The 24,153-nt window shown below is 51.2% G+C and overlaps 6 protein-coding genes across 6 annotated transcripts; 3 read left to right on the forward strand and 3 right to left on the reverse strand.

Moving 5' to 3' along the window:
- Positions 1–253: 253 nt before the first annotated feature.
- Z519_03372 (uncharacterized protein) lies at positions 254–1,807 on the forward strand (the record flags this gene model as incomplete). The annotated part of the gene is made up of 4 exons (XM_016761122.1): positions 254–399; positions 460–1,043; positions 1,093–1,678; positions 1,729–1,807. The coding sequence occupies 4 exons, from the start codon at positions 254–256 to the stop codon at positions 1,805–1,807; spliced, it is 1,395 nt and encodes a 464-aa protein (XP_016622972.1).
- Positions 1,808–2,155: 348 nt separating this feature from the next.
- Z519_03373 (uncharacterized protein) lies at positions 2,156–3,331 on the reverse strand (the record flags this gene model as incomplete). The annotated part of the gene is made up of 2 exons (XM_016761123.1): positions 2,156–2,961; positions 3,013–3,331. The coding sequence occupies 2 exons, from the start codon at positions 3,329–3,331 to the stop codon at positions 2,156–2,158; spliced, it is 1,125 nt and encodes a 374-aa protein (XP_016622973.1).
- A 579-nt stretch (positions 3,332–3,910) lies between these two features.
- On the reverse strand, positions 3,911–4,447 carry Z519_03374 (uncharacterized protein; the record flags this gene model as incomplete). The annotated part of the gene is made up of 1 exon (XM_016761124.1): positions 3,911–4,447. One exon carries the CDS (start codon positions 4,445–4,447, stop codon positions 3,911–3,913), a length of 537 nt encoding a protein of 178 aa, XP_016622974.1.
- Positions 4,448–4,775: 328 nt separating this feature from the next.
- On the reverse strand, positions 4,776–5,774 carry Z519_03375 (uncharacterized protein; the record flags this gene model as incomplete). The annotated part of the gene is made up of 2 exons (XM_016761125.1): positions 4,776–5,659; positions 5,735–5,774. 2 exons carry the CDS (start codon positions 5,772–5,774, stop codon positions 4,776–4,778), a joined length of 924 nt encoding a protein of 307 aa, XP_016622975.1.
- Positions 5,775–6,386: 612 nt separating this feature from the next.
- On the forward strand, positions 6,387–9,642 carry Z519_03376 (uncharacterized protein; the record flags this gene model as incomplete). The annotated part of the gene is made up of 2 exons (XM_016761126.1): positions 6,387–9,302; positions 9,355–9,642. The coding sequence occupies 2 exons, from the start codon at positions 6,387–6,389 to the stop codon at positions 9,640–9,642; spliced, it is 3,204 nt and encodes a 1,067-aa protein (XP_016622976.1).
- An 876-nt stretch (positions 9,643–10,518) lies between these two features.
- Z519_03377 (uncharacterized protein) lies at positions 10,519–22,856 on the forward strand (the record flags this gene model as incomplete). Its single annotated transcript, XM_016761127.1, has 3 exons — positions 10,519–10,566; positions 10,639–22,655; positions 22,715–22,856. The coding sequence occupies 3 exons, from the start codon at positions 10,519–10,521 to the stop codon at positions 22,854–22,856; spliced, it is 12,207 nt and encodes a 4,068-aa protein (XP_016622977.1).
- Between the last annotated feature and the right edge of the window lie 1,297 nt (positions 22,857–24,153).

A 24,153-nucleotide genomic window follows, 5' to 3' on the forward strand; every position in this document is an offset into this window, starting at 1 on the left:
ACCTAGTCAAACAGCCACCGAGATCGTCCGATGAAAGAAGAGAAGAAAAGAACCAATGCCCCTCCAGCGTTCTTATGTAGGCGATAAGAATAAATAATTGTCCATGTCCGCTGCAGCACTCTCCTTTGACCTCACCCTGAGATCAAGCCTGCGATTGTCTCGAGCGTGCAAGTTCTCGTCTACTCCGAGGTCCTTCGTCTGTTTCGAACCAGGAAGTTCTAGCGGGTTATTAAGGGGCTGGGCGATTAGAAGGATGACTGTAAACGGCGCGAACGGGGTGAACGGCGTCAATGGCGCTCATGCGAAGCACGATGTTTCTAGCTTGAAAGTTAACCAATCGCGGTTGATGGACGCTATCCACACTGGCTGCAAATATGGTGCTGCTCATCGATATGGAGAGTAAGTGTGAAAGTCCCCAACGCTTGTCGGAAGTCTGGCCCTCATGCAGTGTTCAACTAGTGACCCTGTCGAGACGGGCATGGCAAGGCTGAGTCTTAACGACGCAGATAAGGAAGTACGCGACTGGTTCATGGGCGTCGCGGAATCATTAAATTGCAAGACGAGTATTGACCAAATGGGAAACTTGTTTGCTGTGAGACCGGGGAAGAACACAAAGGCGCCCCCGATAATGATGGGCTCGCATCTCGATACCCAGCCAACGGGCGGGAGATACGACGGCATTTTGGGCGTCAACGCCGGTCTGGAAGTTCTCAGGGTGTTGCACGAAAACAACATCGAGACCGAAGGCAGTATCGGAGTGGTGAATTGGACCAATGAAGAGGGAGCCCGCTTTCCCATGATGGCAGTGTCGTCTGGCGTCTGGGCTGAGGCTGTTCCTTTGGATACTGCCTGGAATCTGCCTGAGGTGTCGCCAGGAGAGGACGGCCAACGAAAGACAATGAAGCAAGAACTTGAAAGAATTGGATATCTCGGGCCGCAATCGGCATCATACAAAGCATTTCCAATCGCTGCCCACTTCGAACTTCATATTGAGCAAGGACCCATACTGGAGGTGGAAAAAAGGAGAGTTGGAGTCGTCAAAGGTCAGTCGCTGCTTAGACCATCCACGGAACTGCAATCTGACCATGCCAGGCGTGCAAGCGTTCAAATGGTTCGAAATCACAGTAAAAGGCCGAGACACCCACGCCGGAACGACTCCTTTCCATGCTAGAATGGATTCCATGCTGTGCGCCGCAAAGCTGATCGTCGAGTCCAACGCCATTGCAAAGAAGCTTGGGGGTCTCGCGACAACCGGCATTCTAAACCAGCAGCCGGGGTCGATCAACACCATGGCTCACACTGTGACCTTTACTCTGGATATTCGTCACACTGAGGATGCTAAACTCGCCGAGATCGAGCAAACCTGCCGATCGGAATTTGCGAGGATTGCAGAGAAAGAGAGCGAGAAAGGGTGTGCGGTGGCATGGAAGGAATTAGTGGATAGTCCGGCAGTCAACTTCCATCCGGACTGCATTGCAGCTGTCGAAGCCAGTGCAAAGGAGGTGTGTAACGGCCTGCCCATGACTGCGGATGATGGACAGTTGTGGAAATATATGATTAGCGGCGCCGGTCATGACAGTTGTTACACAAACCGCCGTTGTCCAACAAGCATGATTTTTACCGTCACCAAGGACGGAATCAGTCATAACCCAAAGGAATACTGCAGTCCAGAAGACTGGTAAGTCATCGGGCTCTGTTTGGCAGAGCTGCCAGCTGACGAACATACAGCGCTATTGGGACCCAGGTGTTGCTCGGTGCCGTGCTCAGGTATGACAAACTTCGAGCCGAAAGGGGAGATCTCTCCTGAAGCTGGGCGCGCGAAGGAATTCGAATTCGTTGAAGAGATGGGCAAAGACAAGCTGGGAGCTGGCAATCTTGCCAAGTTGTAACGCACCTAGAGAAGGCATCGCTCTATTATTGGTTCTGTTGACCGATCTTGTTATACATACCAAAATTCCTCATGGCCATGCTCGTCATGCCCCGAAATTGCGCCTGTGGTATTTAAGGACAATCTGGTATACATGTGGTCCTCTATCACTGTCGCGTCTGATTGAACACAAACACCGCCTTGAAAGCAGGACCTCCCATTAAACAAAGCACCACATAAGTAACTCCAGGCTAGCATCAATATGGAGAGTGTCCAGGTACTCCCGACTCATCCTCTGGCAGATTCGACTTTGCCGGTTTTCTTTTTCTCTTCTTTTATGACCTTCGGTTTTGGAGGTCCCACGTGATGTTCTGGCTTCTTCCCATCTAGTCTTTCGACCTCTTTCTCCCATTTGCTAAAGTAGTATCTCATTTCGTCTTCGCAGTCGCGCTTGCCCGTTTCTCTGCACCCTTTCAGATTGACCACCAAATCCCCTTCCTGCCACATGCTGTCGTGAGTGCGCGTAAGGCCTGTCAACGGGTCTTTCGAGGGTGGTGTTGCGTAGTTGTAAGAATTGATCCACCGTTGCTCGATCAGCACCAACTTGGCCAAAACCGTGGGGTGCCATTGGACCAGGTGCTCGAGGGCATGGTTCTCTGCTTTTTGAAACGCGTAGGCACGGTACAACGGGTCGAACCAGGCATCTAAGAAGTAATGGGCCCAATTATCTGGCGTTTTTGTGCTGAACGGGGTGTTACGGAGGATAAACGAAGTATGCGCAAGATTGTCCATGTCTTGCGAAAGTATTAGATGCGTACGCGAAGGCTTGAGATGAGAGAATGTACGGATTACCGAATCCGGTGGAACGACAGGAATGTCCTTGAGCATGAGGGACTCGAGCCGTTGCAGGACGTGGGACTCCAGTGAGACTGAAGGATTCGTTATGAAAACATCGGCGGACAAGGACCAGAAAAAGGTGCTCGAGCCAAATTCCGTCAAAGCATGTCGCAGTGCTGGTATCATCGACCAGGATAACGGGGAAGGGTCAACAAGGTCGAAATACATCGTCGTGTTGGCATAGAAGTTTCTGTATCCTGGACTGCAATCAGCTTACCAAATCTCTTCCCGATTACGATATGTTCTACCATGTCTTCTGGCATAATCATCTCGATTTGTTTTCACTATCCGCATATAGTCTTCACTCATGGTCTCATTGTCGAATACCGTGACGATCACAATATCTTGGGGCCCTTCGATTGCGGTTGCGCCATCATCGTGAACACCTGTTAAACCGAGCGAAAGAACAAATCTGGCGACAAGGTACAAGGTCAATATCCCCAGGACAAGGTAAGCGCCGAGTTGGATTTGTTTTCGTCGTCTTTGGGATGCTGCAGTAGTCAAATTGCTGTTACGAACGTAGGGAGGAGGATGGGAGGTCTTGCGCGGTGGAAGGGCGAAGTGCATTATGAGCAGCCTGAGGGTCACTCCAAAAGACAACTCTTAAACGGCTACTGGTAGGGCCATCATCCACAGTGGTATTGCATGGTTCGAGATGGGTGTGGTGACGAGAAGTGGTGCCAGACGACGCAGTTCCCTCGGAAATCTTGCTCCGCATTCTGTAGAGCCAGCCTTGCAGCCTGGTGGTCACAGCCTTGCAGCCTCACAGCCCAGGGGTTCCTGGCTTGCTTGGAAGTTACTCGGAAGAATTAGGACAAGCGATAATATGCACACACAGGGCGGCCCTCTGGTGGAAGGCCAGAGGTCGAGCTGAAGCTGGCTTGTCTTTACGGTAGACTGTACTTGCTAGCGAGGGTCTCAGTAGAAGGAAATTACTTCGATCAAATCCACCTCTCCTGTGCCTATCCCAGCTGATTTCAAGCTAGCAGAAATTGTCTTCCTTGACCTACTAGGTGCAGGAGTGTGGATGCGCACAATACTTGATTTCTGATCTGCTCATTTTTGAATCCACCCCTCAGCCTGCACCTGACAAAGTTGCCTCGCGGACTCCGGAGGCGTTATGCTGGTCTTTGGACCTAGCCATGGTCACGGGCAGTTGATGTATTGCCAGATGAGCTCTGAATTCGAGGTGACTTTGTAACCTATCGTGACGGGCATTGTGAGGTCGGCAGCGTCGTGGATGTTGAGGAGATGCAAGGTAGCCGGTTCTTGGGTCTGATCGCGTGGAAAATCCGAAGGCGCATTTAGAATTAACTTGATGTCGAGAGAACCATAGCCATCAACGTCTGTTGGCTCCGGAGTACCGGGGCAGGTGTAGACAACATTAACGTTCTTTGATGTCTTGCCGTCGCTTGCTGTATTCGTGATGTACCTGTAGACAAGATTGCAATAGTCACTAGTCTTAGATGGATCGCCGCGGTTTTTGACGTTAATGTTCGCCACGTACGTCAGACCGCACACTGGATCGACAATGTCTCGATCGAGGTTGAACGTGAGAAGATCATCAGTAAGTGAAAGGCCAGTGATTGTCTTGTTGCGGGCGACAACGATGGCTTCGAACCGAGCGAGGACCGCGTTGACCAGGATAAGGACGTTAGTGATCAACCCGAGAAAGAGCGTCATCTTGAGAACACTTTGGCGTTCGGATTCGAGACAAAGAGCAAGGCGGGTTGAAAGACTGCTGAGGTCGATTGAAGATCAGTTCCGATGTTTCTCCTGGTAAAGAGAACGAATTTTGATGTGGGCGAGGGACCTTGATAATTCAAGATTGCACGCGGAAGTGAAGCCTCGTCACTCACCTCCGCTCAACAAGAGGCCCGGTACCGGACTAATGAGATACTGCAGCACCGAAACAGTGAACATTCACTGTCAGATGAAGCGAGCTCCGGTTCTCAATCGTGTATTTGTCCATTATAACTTCAGTCGCTCCAATCTCTCAATAACTCATATTTCACCAAATGCCTGGAAACATGGTGAATTTCTTCTTCTTGTACTTGTCACCAAACTCCTTGCGGTATCTTCGCTCCTTCTTTGCTGCCCATTGCCCCATCTGGAGGACGGAGATAACAAGGAAGATGAGTACTCCCCAGCTCAGCCCACTCAGAAGATAGACCCCAATCCAAGAGAAGGTCTCCGTCATATAGTTGGGGCAGGTGACGAGATTGAACAAGAACCCTTGAGGGATGCCTCGTTCGGTTCCTCCGGCACTTCGAAGTCCTTTCAATGTCAGGTGCGTTTGGAGATTGCCCAGCTCCCCTAGCACGAAGACGATCAGTCCAGGATAGAAGAGCAGGGGGTTCGGTTCTTGCGCTGCTGCGGAGTATGGTGAATAGATGAATACTGCGATCATGAGGCCGGAAAGAATCCAGTAATGGAAACTGTTCTTGAAAATGTTGCGGATGGGCATGGTAGCGGCCGAAAAGCGGTGAACAAACAGGGTCTCTAGCTCTCGCTTCACGAAGTGCAAGCATATCAACGAGCAGAGCACCTTTTGCAGCTGAGACGCTTCCTTGCTGGCAGATGGATAGATGTACGGTCGAAGGGCAAGCGTTAATGGATGTATCAGGATTGGACCCAAATACTCGACCAGGAAGACAGTGCGCCATGCCACCTGCGTCCCAAGATCTTTCACATAGACTGTGCTCTGATCACGTAGACCATTCTCATGTATCGACATCTCCTTGGAGTTCGCCACGACACTGCCATCAGAGCCCTTGGTCACGCGCAGCTGGTGAATGGAATATTTGGTCTTGTGCGCGAGTTCCGAATACAACTCGGCCGTAGAGGCATCGGGGCTCAGGACGAGTGATTCTGGCAGGGACTTTATGGGCTTCCCTGTAGGAATGTGAGCACACTGTCAAGGAAGGGGAGATTCTGCCCAGGTCTTGGTTTCGAGCCGGGTTTGCTTACCCCGTGGCCGTATTTGCAGATTGAGGGGTTTCGACGCCATATTGGCCGGCTGAGCTCCAGCGGCTGATGGAACAGGAGACTCTGATGGGAACAAGCGAGTTTCAAGGGGATGAGGCGAGGACTACCGAATCACACTCGTAAGAGGAATGTAGTTGTGGATTGCGGCTGTTAGCGAAAACAAAGCCCGTCGTGCGCAACGAACTAGCGGGTGTTTGGGCTTTTGGAGCTTTCGAGGCACGGCCCAACTATTTATTGGATGGCACCCCCTTTTATGGCCCTGCCTTCCCCTTTTGAGAGACTTGCTGCTGAATTCGGCGCTATGCTTCTTGTGGCGCCATCTTGGACCCTTTAGTCCTCCTCAGCCCTTTCAGCCGTGTAAGGGGCTGGCTGAGAAAGTTAGGGTGAGTACCTTGTAGGAGTGCAGAGTTATAGTTGATCGGAAGTATTATTATTAGGTAGCTCTGTTTCTCTTCCACCTTTGGTTTTCAACCTCCTCTCCTACTGACAAAAGCGGACGAGTCGATTATTGGTGAGCTATTCGTACCAAACCCGTCGTTTCACCTTCGGTTCGCAATTGATATCCCTTTTCCCATTCTTTGCCTCTAGCTGGTTGAACCTTGTCTTTCCGAGCACTCTCCGGAAAGGATCCGAAATGCCGTTGACCTTATCAAGACTGAAGGGTCTGCTATGCATACCCGAAAACCCTGAAGATCACTCAAAGGCTGCAGGATCCAAGTCAGTCAAGGAGTCTCAGCCTAATAAGAAACCCATTATCCAAGAGCGACCCCGTTCGAGCGATTCCAACAGCTCCTCGTCAACTAGTGAAACCAAGAGATCAGACCAGATCTTAGACGTGCTCAAGAATTTCAATTTAAAGAACCTCAGGACCGTCAAAGATGTTGCCTTACAGCAAATTGACGGCGAGCCTATCGACGACAAGACGTATCTTATGGAACGAATCATCCAGCTAGCAGCGAATCTTCCAGTCTCAAGCAGGACTAGTGCTACTCTGACCAATGCCTTTCTGAACCAGTTGTGGACAGACCTGAAACATCCGCCTCAGTCATATCTGGGATCCGATTACATCTACCGCAAGGCAGACGGATGCAACAACAATATTCTCTGGCCGCATCTCGGAGCTGCAAAGCAGCCTTATGCGCGGACAGTGCGCCCCAGGTTGATGCAGCCTGTTGCGCGGCCAGATCCTGGAGTCATCTTCGACAGCCTTCTGGCTCGGAAGAAGTTCAGGCCACACCCCAACAAGATATCGAGCGTGCTCTTCTATGTGGCCTCGATCATCATTCACGACATCTTTCACACTAACCACGAGGACTACAGCATATCTGATACTTCCTCGTATCTAGACTTGGCTCCTCTTTATGGCAGTTCTGTCAAAGAGCAGGAGGCTGTCCGGACCATGTGTGATGGAAAACTGAAACCCGATTGTTTCTCGGATGTGCGGATCCTCGGCTTCCCCCCGGGCGTCGGTGTGCTCCTCATTCTTTTCAACCGCTTCCACAATCATGTAGCAGAGAATCTTGCTCGCATCGATGAGAACGGCCGCTTCTCGAGGATTCTCAATCCACAAGGGAAGCCGAAGCCAGCCAACGCCGAAAAACTCTATGACGAAGCTTTGTTCCAAACAGCAAGGCTGATCACTACTGGACTTTACGTCAATATTATCTTGAAGGACTATGTCAGAACAATTTTGAATCTCAACCGGGTGGACTCGCTATGGAACCTCGACCCGAGGTCTGAAGAGGGCAATGCAATATTTGGCCACAAGATCCCAGAAGCTACTGGGAACTCTGTTTCGGCGGAATTCAACCTTGTCTACCGGTGGCATTCTTGCGTCTCTGAGAGAGACGAACAGTGGACAAAGGATGCTTACACTAAATTATTTGGTCATCAATCCTCGCTGTCCATGGGTCAGTTCCTCAGTGCCCTTACTGAGTGGGCCAAGAAATTAAACCCCGATCCCGTTGAGCGAGAATTTGCTGGTCTTCAGCGTCAGCCTGACAATAAGTATCCCGACCAGGATCTGGCGGCCATCTGGACTGCATCTGTCTCGGATATTGCGGGTAGCTATGGAGCCGCCCACGTGCCTGCAATTCTGAAGAATGTGGAAGTGCTGGGAATCATTCAGAGCCGTTCTTGGAATCTGGCAAGCCTGAATGAGTTCCGAGAATACTTCAAGCTCGAGCCCCACAAGACGTTTGAAGATATCAATCCCGACCCCGTCGTCGTCGACCAGCTACGGCGGCTCTACGGTCATCCAGATAACGTTGAAATATACCCGGGTATTGTGGTCGAAGCAGCCAAGGAGCCTATGCTACCTGGCAGCGGCCTGTGCACGAACTTCACGACCTCACGAGCGATCCTTTCGGATGCAGTCGCGTTGGTTCGCGGCGACCGCTTCTACACCATCGACTACACCCCGAACAATCTAACAAATTGGGGATTTAAGCAGGCAGACTATGACCTGGCCATCAACTACGGCTGCGTCTTCTACAAGTTGGTGCTGACTGCGCTGCCCAACAGCTATCGACAGAACTCTGTGTACGCGCACTACCCATTAGTGATTCCAGAGGAAAACAAGTCCATCCTGACCAAACTGAAGAAAGCTGATCTGTACAACTTTGACAAGCCAACTCACCTTCCCCATACTTTAGCACTGAGCTCTGTTGAAGCCTGTAAAATGGTAATGCGCGGTACGTCCGACTTCCGCTCACCTTGGGATGTGCTGCCCTTCTCCTTGGTTCAGGGGCTCCAGCAAAGTCGGGAGTGGGGATCAATTGTGGCCGATAAGCTGCTCCAAATTGAAGAACTGCAGGCCGCCACAGACGCGTTCTATAAGGACGCCATCTCCGCTTTGCTTCGGAACCGTGCATATCAGCTCGCAGGCAGTCACCAGGTTGACGTCGTTCGAGATGTTTTCAACGTGGCTCATGCGCAGTTTGCTGCCAATCTTTTCTTTCTGCCCTTGGGAGATAAGGGGAGGTCTCACGACAAATACGACGAACAGGATGTCATCGCCCTCCTTTCCGCCATATACAGCTGTGCAAACGTGGAGCAACCTGCGCGGCGGTTTGCCCTCGTTCAGCAGAAACAGAAGGCGGTCCTGCAACTTGCAGGGCGCCTGCAAGACGAAGTGGGCAGTGGAATCAAGGGCAATTTCAGTCTTCACTCGCACTCGCCCGTACAGCTTCGAAGCCTTGCGGCTCAGGCGATTCAAGAAGTATCGAAGAGTGGACTCTCTCCTGCCGAAATCGTGTGGTCTCAATTGCTTCCTTTAGCAGCTTTTGTCTTCGTCAATCAGTCGCGAGTCTTTGCCGAGGTCCTTGACCACGTTCTCGGTGAAGGCGACAAGAAGACGGATGTCGGAGAGCTGAAGCAACTGCTAGATCAAGAAGGCTCATTATCAGGCAAAGCTCAGTCCTACCTTCGCGAGGTGTGCAGAACGCGACCGTCGACGCCGATCTTCAGACAGGCAACATCTTCGCACACGGTTGTCGATGGAGAGGAACAGTTCAAAATTTCTGCAGGGCAACGTATTCTCTGTGACACGGTAAGTTGGGTTTGTTTTCAGCAAGCATGTTTGTGCTAAGAGTAAATGACAGACTGGGGTGAACCGTAACAGTAGCGGATTACCCGATGCTGCGCCAGGCCAGGCCAACGAGGCGCTTGCAGCATTTGGAGGTGAAATATCCCTTGGGGCTCAGCTAAGTCTTGCAAGTTTGGGATCTACCCTTTCGATCCTCTGCGAACTTGAGAAGTTGGACAGAGCAGTTGGGCCAACCGGCCAGCTCAGGCGGCTGAACGAGGGCGCGGTTGTGAATTATTTGAACGTCGAAGAGAGCATGGTTCAATCGTATCCAGCGTCGATGATGATTAATTGGGAAGGATGAGAAATCAAGGATATTTAAATCGGTCCCTCGACCCGTTCTTGGAGATCTCGATATGTATCTACAAGTAGGTGCCTCGTACAAATGATATTCCATCGAAATGAAATTAGAGTACATTGATGTTGTAGCCTGGTAGCCTAACTGGGCGCCTACCTGCGCCTATTAGCCTAGGGCTAGGGGGCCCCTCCTCATCCTCCTCACTTCCTCCCTCCCCCCAAGGACACAGGCATTAGCGGGCGCGGCTAGTGGGTGGCTAGTACATGAAGGGAAAGGGCACGTCATTTTCCACTAGTGCCTCTAGAATCTCCAGGCCCCAAGCGCGTCAAAAAGTCAAGTACCTTGTAGTCGCCCAAACCATCTTCACTCGTCCGAAGTGCGGCAGGCAGTGCATCACAGCACAAAAGAATCCACGCCACAAGAGAGACGGTTTCAGTTTCTTCATCTCTACAACAACCGCATTTGAGGCCTGCTTTACAACTTTAGACCTCATTTCTTCGCTTTCACCTGTTCGTCCTCGCTTCCTGTACACTACTTCTGCCTCTTAATTCCGCCCTGATTTCATCCTCAGACCGAGTACGGAGCTGCGTACAGGCACTGGTGATCGCGGCATCGTAATTCGCAACACCTGTCTTCCCAGCAAAACTTCCAGCACTCCTTCGCACCGCAATTCTGCTGTCGATTCGAAACAGTCGTTCCCTTTCCCTCTTCCACTCGGATCCCTCAAGTTCCCCCTTCGTACCTGTATTGCTGCCGGTAAATCGTGCCCGGTCCCCAGTTTGCGAACCTGGTCCCATCATCCGGACGTTGCTCCCGAGAGGCTGAATACAACTTCACGCTTCTAATGCAGCCTCTGCTGCAACTTCACGGGGCTTAGCGAAGATGGGGAAGGTTACGAGGAAGGCGCAGGAGAAGCATAAAGCGTCGTTGGTGAGTCTTGTTCCCGTCGCTTCGTCTCTCGCTTCATCTCTTCGGCGGACAACGCTAACGTGACTGCGACAGTCCCCTGCAGTATCCGATCTGGTCAAGCAAGTTTCCACCGTTCCTTTGGCCGATCTTCCAGATGTCTTCCGCGGATGGTCGCCGAGATGGCCGTATCCCCGCGGTGATCTCAACAACTGGATCGAACCTCTTGATCGTTTCGACAGCATCTTGCAGTCCTTCATCTCAAGATATGGCCTGGACAAAGGTCCCCAGACAATACCGTTCGGCTCGTCAGTGCTACTTGAGGGGAGTCCTGGGATTGATGAGCAGGGATTGAAAGAGCGAGGATTTGGCCCAGACGGTGACAGAGAATTGGTCGAGGCCATCCTGGGCTTTTCAAAGCTTCTGGTGGAAAAATGTGCGAACCGAGCTGTCTACAATAGCACGGACCGCTTGAATGATCTGCTGCATACCACTTCGCTCTCGCTATTGCACAGCACTCTACGAATCACCTTCTTCCTGGCGCAGCGATACGGCGGCATTCGCCCCTCCCCTCACGGACCGAAATTCTATGATTTTGACTATGAGCGTATCCAGAGGCTGACTGCCCCCTTTGGGCCACCGCCAGGGAACGTCAAGCGTGGGCCAGCATCTCCGGTCAAGACTAAGTCCAAAGACAAAGTCCCGCACGCTGGCGGCAGACCGAGGCGTGGCTCAGTTGCATTCAATCCGAACGACTTTCGGACTCTTTGCAAGGACAAGGACGCTCCACCGCATGGTGACCGCGCCAAATCCTCGACAGCTGGACCTGATCGAGACTGGCTCGCATGGGCTCCCCCCATCAGAGTGTGGTGGGAAACCAAGAGTTCCGAACAGGAGGCTGCCTCTGCCGACGCATCGCAATCATCAGAGACTCCGTCCACTCCTACACATATCCGGCGGTCGGCGACAGGACCTGATACGGCGAATACCAATGGCTCCTCTAATGAGATTGGCGGTAGTAGAATTGTCCATACACCAGGTGATACGGACAGAAACTTGAAAGTCCTCGAGTTTGCCTCCTCTGATCTTTCGGTCACCACCATTGAGACGATATTGCGCAACCACCTGACTGATGATATGCCGCCGAAGGTTCGATACGAGCTGCTGCACCAGCTTCGCGTCACCTATGCTTTGATTACATCGCCGAGAACTCGGATGGAGCTTTTATCGGTGCGCCTCTTGGCCGTTGCAAGTTTGGCCAATGTCTTCAGCGAACCGGAACTTACGCAGAAATTGTTCTCAGTGGAGAAGCCTCAGGAATACATTCAACAGGTTGTTGGTCTTCTTCATGAACCAAAGAAAGGCCACACATCTGTCCCCATCTACCTTCAAACTCTGGCCATGGAGACGATGACTTTCCTTGCACATTCCAAATCCTTCGCATCTGAGATTCACGCCGCCTTGGGCGCAGGATCAAGTCAAGGCCTCCTTTCTCAACTGATTCAGAGAGGCTTGAACGACATCGCCAAAGACAACGACAGCAAAGATAACGCGGCGGGCGACGATTGGAGAGATGCTATCTTTTCCATGCCGAGGACTCTCATTGAGGTTACTGGGCATCATGGACGTTCTAGCGAGGCGGTCATAGCGTCGAGCTTTATCACGTCGTACCTCTCCGGTTTCAGTGTCACCACGGCAAAGGCGATGAGGGTGCACCTGCGGATGCTAGACTTTATCAAAACCTTCTTCCATCACTTCAAAGATGGTCTTGCAACGTTACTGAGCAACCATGCTTTCGAGGCGATCTGCAATCTCTTGAGCACTCTTGTGACGGGTGCTTGGGACCTTCTCAATGTTGGCGAAGGTATCCCGGCACAGCACAAGACGCGCGCTACGGACTACGAAATCCCTTACATGCACCAGCAAATCATTCGATCCATCATTGATATGATCAATGACATTAGCGGTCACCAAGGCGCACAGGCCGATCGAGTTCTAAGAAGCTTGGTCGATTCTCAAGCTTTGCTCCGCGCATTCCGACTTATTGTCGATCACCTGACCGCGTTCGGCGCGCATACGTGGAGTGAAGTCATCAAAGCAATCTGTGGATTCCTTCACAACGAGCCAACAAGCTACACAGTGATATTCGAGGCAGGTATCATCCAGAGCATACTGAATACAGTAAATCCGTCACCAAACCCCCCTGAAGACTCGGCGAACCAGAAACGATCGAAGACCATATCGTCAGTACCTGAAAATCAACCTCAAGGCATTCCACCTGTCGTCGATGCCATTGTCAATGTGTCCCAAGCATTTGGCGCCATTTGCCTGACGAGTGCTGGTTTCGACTTGTTCAAATCTTCGGGTGCATTGGAGAAGTTCTTTGAGATCTTCGAGTCACCTGCGCATGTCAAGGTGCTCAACGATGCAAACATCCTGGCCTTGCTTGGTTCAACGTTCGATGAACTCGTCAGACATCACCCAAACTTGCGCACTTCCGTCTTGAGCACGGTGATGATCATGCTTGGTCGGGTGCGGCATATTTGCAGATCGCTGTCCGTCAGTTTCGGTGCAGGAGCGAAGCTGTGGCTCGGTTCGGAGGACGAGCTCGTTCCGTGTGGCGGATATGAGGCTCTGTCGTTGGAGATTTTGCCGCCCATTGCAACCAATGTTGACGAGCCCACCCCCATCAGAAAGATCGAATTGCCGAATGGAGACAAATTGGTGCTTGAGGATGAGATACTTCCGCCAAGCAACGTTTCAACTACACCAAGCGACCAAGACGGCCATGGTCTTAAAGCCAGTGATTACGTAAGACCTGCCGTTGCGTTCTTGATGACTTTCTTTGAACACCAGGCTCATTGCGCGAGCTTCCTGGAGCAGGGTGGATGCGACCTTGTTTTGGACTTGATCACATTGCCCAGCCTGCCGGTTGCTACTCAACCTTTTGACAGGCACGGAGGCATGTTTCAAGAACTGGCCGCGGCTGTCCACATGATGGCGGAGACCAAACCTCACGTCGTTATCCCTGCACTTGTCGACCGCGCGCGGTTTGCTTGTTCAGAGTTGAACCACTTCAGCCAGTGTCAGCCCAGAGACTGGTCTTGCTACTTTGAACCTTTGGTTACAGCCGCACCAGGCACCAGTGGTACAGGCAAGGGCCCTGCTCCAGAGCTATCCGAGGTTGAGATAAATGGAACTCGCATAGTCAGAAGTCTGATGGCAGTCTTTTGTCTGGCTCAGGCCTTGAGCGAAATTTTCAACATTCCGATCTACAATCAGAGACATGTACAGAATTTCTTATTCGGCCTGGTGAATCTTGAGGATCTCTTCGCAGACATCGCGGTGATGATGGGAGCCATATCTGCTGCCTGTTGTCGTGAGGATGTCGCTCTTCAACGCTCGATCCCGGAACCATGGATCTCGGCAACACGCCCCGAACACTTCTCAACGGGTGACGATGAGGTGGACAAGCTTCTGAGTGTCCGCGATTTTACGTCTCGCTATACCGGCCAGTCGACACCTGAAAATGGAGAAGGTAGCTCAGTTTCGGTACCAGATCCCTCCAAACTGAACAAGGACAAACAGACGCCATTTTTTAAGAATGTCCAAACTCTACGGTTCCTGTTGATCGAGACTCCTGCTGCCATCACAGAATTTCTGTGCCGTCTCGGGCGCAACATGGCTGCTCGACGACGACTAGATACTTTCACCAAGCAGAAGGCGACATTCGTGGCAAATGCGCTCGCGTCTGCCTATCTAACGCAACTTCGACCATACTTCCTCAACTCCAAGACAACTCAGAGCGCCGACGGCGAGGATACCCAGCCTCGCTTCACTTATCTCGTGATCGCTCTAGACAATGTCCGGCGCAGCTTCTACGATGATAGTAGTTCAACGTCGAGTCCAATCGCAACACATCCAGCACGTCAAGGCTTTGTTGTTGAGGCATTCCGCAAAGCGGGAGGCATCAAGATTCTGACAGAGATCGGCACGGAGTTCTTCGAAAAATTGAAGTCGTGTAAGGTCGAGCATGCCGAACTCTCTGCAAACACAGGGCTCAAGATCTGTCTCGATATCCTGGAGGAATTCACTGATTCAAAGTGCATCATCGAGTCGGCACAGTCGAACAATATGAAAACCCCGGACCCACTGAGGCAATGCCACTTCTTACCCGCTCAAGTGTTGCTCAACCTGCGGATGGAAGCACTTCCGCTAACGCAATTGATCTGGGCGAGCGATTATGCGGATCAAGCATCCAAAGACGTCGTCCAGAAGCTGGTCTCGATCTTGAAGCACGTGTTTACTGGTGACCATGAAATGGAAGCAGTGCAATCCGATAGTGGCCACCCGGCCCTTGTACCGTTTGCGCCGAAAGAACTAGAGTTCGATCCGACAAGGGTCAGCAATCTGAGAGACAAGGGCTACAGCGAAGAACTCGTCCTCGAAGCGTTGTACCGGACGAATTCACAAGCAAATATTCCCACACCAGCAGAAGAATATTGCCGAGCACTTTTAGCCAACCCTCGCCGGAGGCGACTACCACCCCCAAAGAGAGATACTACAACCACTCCGGGCAACATTTCCGGAGTTGCGCCCACAAATTCGCATTCATCTTCTGCCTGGACTTCGCTGGGGGTAGTTCATACTCTGCTTCCCGAAGTGCACCAGGATGCGGGAGATAATGAGATGGAAGACGTCACCAACTCCAACGAAACAACTACAACGTCGAGACCTGCCGACAATATTGCAACAAGTGTTTCTTCTGCAATGGACATCAGCAACCTCCTCAACAATGATAGTGAGCCTGAACAAGAGCCATCTCGGCCTGTCGAGGCAGACTTATCGCCGTCCTACTCCGTTGAATCGATTAATGCACAGAGGGCGCTCATTAGAGAGGACCTGGCTGAGCGTTGCAATAATATTCTGGACAATCATCAGAGTCTTACTTTTGAACTGTCTGACCTAATCATTAGCGCAACAAAGAAGTTGAGCGAAGACCAGGCGAAGGAATTCTGGAGGACGACATTAGATCTTCTCACAAGCTCACTGCTTTCGATGCAAGGCGATGATGATATTACCGAGACCCGCGGAAAGAAGATTGCCGCGGCAGCGCACCTGGTAGCTCTACTTATCCAGGATGGGGAAGTGTTTAAAGAGACGCTCGGAATATTCCAAGACTCCTTTGAAGGAATTCTTTCCTTCTTGAGCCTTCCAGCCGCGGACGGCCGGGCTGATGAGGGATCCTTTCCATGGGTCGCGCCTGTCTTATTGATCATCGAGAAGATGTTGTCAAAGGACTGTGAGCCAGCAGAAGTTAAGTGGGATCCGCCTACAGACATCGATTCTGTCACAAAGGCTGTGCTGACGCCGGTATCCGTGTTTGAAATGGAAGACAAGCTGAAGCTTTTCGAAGCACTTGTGAACCTGTTACCACGTGTCGGAAAATCCAAAGGTATGGCTTTGGCAATTTCCAGAGTCTTGGTTGCTCTTACTCGAACTCGAGAAATTGCTACCAAATTAGCAGAGAAGCGAAACCTTCAGAGACTGTTCCTCATGGTCAAGCAGCTTACCAATGGAGTGGGGCATCGATTGCAAAGATGTTTTATGCTGATCCTGCGACATATTGTTGAAGATGACGAGACTTTGAAACAAATCATGCGCAGTGAGATCAGGCTTTTGTTCAACTCCCGGAACACGGCCAGGCAACCGGACGTCAATAGCTATCTTCGAGAACTTTACCACCTTGTTCTACGGTCCCCATCTGTCTTTGTCGAAACGACAAATGAGATTGTCAAATTGTCTTCATGGCAACCACATGCTGGAAGTAATACCGCCATAATGCTGAAAGAGACCGATGAAGTCAAGACAACCGATGACGGTGAAGAGGGTGTGCAGAATCAATCTCAGGAAGAAAGCAAGGCCGATTCGACCAAGCCAACAGCCAGCGTCGAAGCCCCTCAGAAGTCGATCGAAGACACAAGCAAAGGTAAGGCACCCGAATTGAAGCCTCCAGTTGTCGGGCACCCTGATGGAGTCATCCATTTCATCCTATCGGAGCTGTTGAATTACAAGGATGTTGAGGACAAGGAGACCTCAGCTGAAGCGTCCGCGACCTTGACTATCAACGGAGCACCAAATCCGAGTCATCAGACCGCTATAACAGAATCACCCGAGGGACGTGTCATCGATGGTGCGCAGTCGAGGTCAGAGAAAGCCAAGTTCAAACCTGAGGAGCACCCAATCTTCTCTTACCGATGCTTTCTAATGTACAATCTGACGGAGCTTCTCCATTCTTATAATCGCACGAAAATTGAGTTCATCAATTTCTCTCGCAAGGCCGATCCAATGGTAGTTACGCCATCAAAGCCTCGTTCTGGCATCCTCAATTACTTCCTCACTGGACTGATTCCATCTTGTTATGTTGACAAGGAAGATTCTCTACAGTTCAAGAAGAAATTGCTCACAAGTGACTGGGCTATACGCGTCATTGTCGCCTTGTGTTCCAAGACGGGGGAATCCGGCATGACGGTTTCTGCCGAGAGATACTCGACGCAGCCACAAGTCGATGACGTTGACGATGAACCAGATCTGACATTTGTGCGTCGTTTCGTCCTGGAGCACGCGATCAAAGCATATAAGGACGCAATCTCCTCGAACGAGTCCCTTCAGATGAAGTACAGCCGGTTGTTGTGTCTCTCTGACATGTTTAATCGTCTCTTGACGAAGCCCGCCGTCCCTGAAGGCTCCGCCGGCTCCCAGAATACTTCCTACAAGGTGCTTTCTCGGATGATGTTTGAGAAGAACCTCATCTCGGTCTTGACCAGCTCACTCACAGAGATCGACCTTGCGTATCCTGGCTCCAAGAGAGTGATCAAGTTCATTCTGCGCCCATTACAGGAGCTTACCTCCTTGGCTACCCAAATCAGCATCACGTCCCCCGACCTTCTTAACTCTGTGGCTGGGCACATGTCTGAAGATGTGATTTCGTCTGCCTCCTCCGTTTCTGACGTCGAGGAAGAGCGAGAGGAAACTCCAGACCTTTTCCGAAACTCCGCCCTCGGCATGCTAGATCCTAATCGGGATCTGGTATCTGATTCTGCGACAGATGAGGAAGATGAAGACGAAGAGATGTATGACGAGGCATACGAGGACGAAATGGAATATGACAACGGCATTGTCGCTGGTGGAAACGATGACGAAGCAGTTAGCGATGAAGAGGAAGGCGAAATGGGCCCAGACGGTGAAATCGAGGGTCTTCCAGGTGACGTACCGATGGATATCGAATTCGTCGTTAATGATCCTCACATGGATGTTGACACAGATGAAGACGAGGACGAGGACGACGAGGATGAGTCCGATGAGGACGATGAGGATGAAGACGATGAAGACGAAGATGGTGACGACTTCGAGATCGGTCAAGATGAAGACGCTGGTGAAATCAATGGAGACGACGAAAATAACAGTCTCAATGGAGGGCCAGAGGATGAAGGAGAATGGGAAGATGACGACGACGACGACGACGACGATGGCAATGATGCAGAAAGTGCCGAAGGACGACATCGCACTCCTCGATTCGACGACGCCGAGTTTTCCTTCCCTGGAGACATAATGCCTATTCCTGTTGAACAGGATCGCGACATTGGCATGCCTCCTCCGGCAGGTGTCCTCAGCAACCTTCTCCGTGTTTTGGGTGACCACGACCTCGATGAACCGACACGTGCGATAAGAGGAATTACAGAAAATGCGGTACAAGAACCGGCCCGACGTATTATGGTCGCACGTCGTTCTCTTCCTCAGATAGGTGGAGGTTTAGGATCGCCTCCAGAAATACCTTTTCCGGAGGAGGACGAGGATGAGGACGAAGACGACGAAGAGGAGGATGATGAAGATGGCGACGACATGGATGAAAACGACGGAGTTGAGTATGGTGGCTTTGACCACTTGCTAAGTGGGGGTGCCCGCGAAATCATTGAGCACAGTCATTTGACATGGGACCATCCGCCTCTCATGCGACGCCATCGCCCGCTTGGTGGCTCCGTCTGGAACACCCTAACTAGGCGGATTGAAGGTCGGGACGACCTCCATTCAAGCGGTCGGTCAGGTCGCGTACCGCCGCATGTAAGGTCTGGCGATGATGGCGCAAATCCTCTTTTGCGAAGACCTCAGCCAGAGCCCCGACAGAGATCAGAGCACGTTAGCACGAGCTTTCTGCTCCCCCAAGGGCTTGGCATGCTCCCAGGCATGACTGGCTTTCAGCCTCTCCAAGCCACTATCCACACAGTTGACGGACATGAAATAGGCGCCCATGGAGCTGTGCTTGATGCTATCTTCTCGGCTCTTCAGCGTGGTGAGATGGGTACAGGTTCAATCCGACTTCGCATTCCGGCCCCTCTTACAGACTTTCGCGACCCGTGGCGAACATCAGGTTGGGATCCACATCAGCATCGTCATATATCCCGTGACGACTCCCATCGTGGTAATAATTTTGTGCCCTCACCGACCATGGCGCGTTGGCAAGAAGAGGTACGACTTCTCTATGGCACTACCTATGTGGAGAAGATCCAGCGTGTCCAAATCTGGCTCATGTCCGTTCTAGTTCCATTTGCTCAACAAGAGGAGAAAGAAGCCAGACATAAGCGAGAACAGGAACAGCAGGCAGAACGGGAAGAACTGGAAAGATTGAGAGTGGAAGCAGAGCGTCGCAAGAAGGAGGCCGAGGAGCGAGAAGGTGAGCGTTTGCGAGTTGAATCTGAAGCCGCAACTGCTGCAGCAGCCGAGGCTGGAGCCCCGGAAGAGGACGACGAGCATGATGAAGATGGCGACACGGTTCCCATGGAGGATGTACAAGACACAGATGCAGGGACTGTCCAAGAGACCACCGACAATACAGCTTCGACGTCAGCGGCAACTGAGGCGCAGCCTCGAGTTTTCACTACCATTCGAGGCCGTCAGATCGACATCACCGGATTGGCAATCGATGTCGACTATCTGGAAGCCCTGCCAGAGGAACTCCGCGAAGAGGTGATCATGCAACAGTATGCTACTCGGCGTGAAGAAGCTCGTCAAGAAGAAGCTCGTCAAGAAGGCACTAGTGGGACTGCTAGGACTGATACGTCTGGCATTGATCCGGACTTCCTCGATGCTCTACCAGAAGATATTCGAGAAGAGATACGACAACAAGAGGCACACGCACAACGTCGACGGGAGCGTGAAGAAGCTCGCAGACAAGCTGCGGCCAGGGCAGGACACGCCCAGGCGGAAGAGATGGACAATGATAATTTCTTGGCTACTCTCGACCCTGCGTTCCGTCAGGTCATCCTGTCGGAACAACCACCGGAGATCTTGCGTCAGCTAGATCCCCGCCACGCTGCAGAAGGCCGGGCACATGCGAGACGTCTGTATCAGTATGTAAGAACTGATGCGAACGCTCGTCCAGATCGTCCGGCTGAGGATGCAGCTCAACGAGACGGCAAACGGCAGATTATCCAGATGGTTGACAAGTCCGGGGTCGCCACTTTGTTGCGCCTCATGTTCTTGCCTCAACAGGGCTCGCTTCGAACGAATTTGTGGCACATCCTTCGCAATATCTGTGGAAATCGACAGACTCGGTCTGAAGTTGTCAATCTTCTCCTCGTCATTCTTAAAGAAGGCTCAACGGATGTGACGGCGGTTGAGCGCAGTCTTACCAATTTATCCCTGAGGGCGAAAGCAACGGTTGGACAGAAGACACCTCAGCCACTCAAGCGCACGCTTTCGATGCAGCCTGCTAGTGGTATCAGCGATGAAGTCACTCCTCTTGTGGTTGTACAGCAGTGTCTTTATGCACTGAGGCAATTATGCCAGAGCAACTATCACACCCGAACCATTTTTATCCGCGAGGGCGACGGCATTGTAGCCTCGAAGAAAGGCAAAGGAAAGGCCAAAGAAGTCAAAGCAGTCAGATATCCTATCAACGACCTAATCAGCCTTCTCGACCGAAAATTGATTGTGGAGAGTTCATCGTGTCTTCAGTCACTTGCTGAACTTCTGTCTGCGGTTACTCAGCCTTTGCCAAATTTATTGAAGAAGGACAAGGAGAAAGGTTCCGACGAGGACAAGCCGACGGTTCCTGAAGCTGGAAGTACGGAAGCGGCGACTTCTTCTGGTGAACATACTGACGTTGGCCCATCAGCTCAACAAGACGCAGATGTGGAGATTCAAGATGCTCCTGCGCCCGGCACTGACAATGAAGAGAATGAAGCTTCTACAAGTGCAGCTCTACAGTCTGAGACAACAGAAGCCGGCGCTCGTGACAACGCCGACACTAACAACGAAGACTTAACTGCTGATGGGACCAAGCCTAAGAGGGCTTTTGAACCCCCTGAGATTTCGGAGCACAACTTACAACTCGTTGTGAGCATCTTTGTTGCTCCTGAATGCAATAGCGACACCTTCCACTCCACTTTGGAGACGCTATCGAGCCTGTCATGCATTCCCGGCACCTCTGTTGTGTTCAGCAAGGAGCTGATTCATTACATTAAAGAACTTTCCCAATCTATTTGCAGAGACCTTGAGGAGCTGATTCCGCAGCTGAAGGAAGCGCAGTCGATCACGGATCTCCATGTGCTCTCTTCGACAAAGTTTTCACATGGGGGGTCTGATCAAGTCAAGCTTTTGCGAGTTCTGCAGGCATTGGATTATCTGTCTGCACCCAAAACGGAGAATGAGGAATCTGAGGGAAATGCTATGGCAAAGAGCATCCTTACATCATCGTACGATAGTCTTGCTCTGAGACCGCTGTGGACCAAACTGAGTGAATGCTTGACAACGGCCCGTGAAAAGGATAACATCACCAGCTTTGCCACCATCCTGCTTCCACTCATTGAGTCGTTAATGGTGGTCTGCAAGAACACGTCTCTCAAAGATTCGGTCCTGGCCCGTCAAATCCGAGAACAGGTGCCTGGAAGTCCGGCGCCAGAAGCTATGGATGACCTTCAAGAGCTTTTCTTCAACTTCACCACCGAGCATCGCAAGATTCTCAATGACATTATCCGTCAGTCCCCCAAGTTGATGCAAGGAAATGGAAGTTTCAGCTTGCTGGTAAAGAACCCGAAAGTCCTCGACTTCGACAATAAACGAGCCTACTTCACCAAGCAGATTCACTCTAGACTGCATCAGCAACGACAAATTCAGCCGCCTCTGCAGCTCAATGTCCGCCGGAGCCAAGTTTTCCTAGATTCTTATAAAGCCTTGTACTACAAATCCGCTGATGAAATGAAATATGGCAAGCTCAACATCCGTTTCAACGGCGAAGAAGGCGTTGATGCCGGAGGTGTCACTCGAGAGTGGTTCCAGGTTCTTGCCCGGGGCATGTTTAACCCAGATTGGGCTTTGTGGCAACCTGTGGCAGCCGATCGCACCACATTCCATCCTAACCCTCTCAGCTGGATCAACGGTGAACACCTCCTCTACTTCAAATTCATCGGTCGTATCATCGGGAAGGCGTTACATGAGGGACGTGTGCTTGATTGCCACTTCAGCCGGGCTGTTTATAAGCGTCTTCTCGGAAAGGAACCCAATCTAAAAGATCTCGAGTCCATGGATCTTGATTACTACAAGAGCTTGGTCTGGATTCTAGAGAATGACATCACCGACGTTATTACGGAAGACTTCTCCGTTGTCGAAGAGCAGTTTGGTGAGGAAAAGGTCGTGGATCTTATTCCGAATGGCCGGAATATCCCCGTGACGGAGGAGAACAAGAGAGAATATGTCAACGCTCAGGTTCGCTATCGCCTCACGACGTCAGTAAAAGAGCAGCTTGAGAATTTTGTCAAAGGTTTCCACGACATCATCCCGGCGGAGCTTATCGCTATCTTTGATGAACAGGAACTCGAGTTGCTCATCTCCGGTCTGCCAGAGATTGATGTGGACGATTGGAGAGCTCATACTGAATATCACAACTACAATGCCAACAGTCCTCAAGTTACTTGGTTTTGGCGCATTGTCCGCGGTATGAGCAATGAAGAGCGCGCGAAATTATTACAGTTCGTCACTGGCACGAGCAAAGTTCCTCTGAATGGCTTTAAGGATCTTGAAGGAATGCAAGGGAATACTCGATTCAGTATTCACAAGTAAGTTTGACATTCATCCTCGCGAGCCTTTTGCGCAGATACTAACGAGTTTGCCATAGGGATCCGAGTCAATCTCGCCTGCCAACGAGCCATACATGCTTCAATCAGCTTGACTTGCCTGCTTATGATGACTACGATACCCTCAAGAACAGCTTGATGACCGCGATTAATCTCGGCGCTGACTATTTCGGTTTCGCATGATGGGTTAAATTACTTGGTGTGATACGGGGAAGGCAAAATGCGCCTGGGACAGGGTGCAATGGTGAACAAGGTCGGGCAGGGATATGCGAGGCATTTCTAGGGTTATTTCCCGTCTCTCATGCTCAGCCACGCTGTCTACAGAGCACCATCACAAGGCATCGTTGGGATCGGGCTGGTGGAATGATGCGCACAAATTGAAAGATTACTATGGCGATCACAAATGATGGGTCAATGGAGAGCTTCCGGCTAGTCGGTGGTGACCTTGACATGGCTGAGATGTGCAGATCTCAGATTCCAGATCAATATCGTCACCGGCCACCATATGCTTAGATAGAACTAGTTTCAGCTTAGTTGATAAAAAAACACCGTGCAATGATTGTCGCGTTCTTAGTCTAAATAGCCTTCTCACGCATGCTTCATGCTCATTTGTCGTTCCCAATGACCCACTCAAGGTTTCCTATTGTTTTTCTTGACAGGAGATATGTATGGAAATACTTCGGCTTGGGTACCTCGGAGTCCCTCATATTCGCAAGGCTGTGCGCCGCGAGGCTGGCCAATCATTTGTGCCAAGCTAGGACACGTCGCCAAGGCTTCACTTTCCCGCTTTTGGACAACCCGCACTTCGAACTTTCCACATTTTTGAATTGCTTGAGACTTTCCGCAACCTGCGTTTCCCTTTCAAACTGCCTTTTCCCTCATCCTTCTTGCAAGCCATATCTCCCTTCCTCAACCAACATAATGGTAAGCTAGGACCATCGTATCTATCCTTCTCCGCCATTCTACGGCCTGCCATTCGAGTTCCGCCTTCGTCGCTCGATGCGCAGAAATATTTTCCGCCAGAATCTGTTAGGGCGCATCGTGAGCGTGTGAAGGAGCCCTATTCCCGACCTCTTTGTTGGGAGCTCAGCCATAGCATTTGCACGCTCGCTTTGTCCCTTTACTCGATTCTTGGTGATGACTCCGGCTGGAGGAGGAGAATCCCAGATGCAGCTAGCCACCGCTCTGGGCGTCCCTTCTCCTTAGAGTTCAAAGAAAGCTTTGCGTCAGTGAGAGGATGTTTACTGACGTTTTCTTTGCTCAATGACAGCCACCAAAGGGGAAGAAACCCGCGCCTGCGCCTTTCCCACAAGGGAAGGCTGGGGCTAGTAAGAAGGCTGCCAAGGTACGTCCCTGTTTTCGGTATTATTCTTAAAATCTCGATTCCCTAAGAGACGGTGTATAAGTGCTGTTGGTAAGGGCGGGTTGAGCTGACTTTTTAATTTGCGGCATCGTAGAATCCTCTCCTCGAGAGGCGTCC

The sequence above is a fragment of the Cladophialophora bantiana genome, assembly GCF_000835475.1.
Source record: "Cladophialophora bantiana CBS 173.52 unplaced genomic scaffold supercont1.4, whole genome shotgun sequence".
In the NCBI taxonomy this organism is placed as follows: Eukaryota; Fungi; Ascomycota; class Eurotiomycetes; order Chaetothyriales; family Herpotrichiellaceae; genus Cladophialophora; species Cladophialophora bantiana.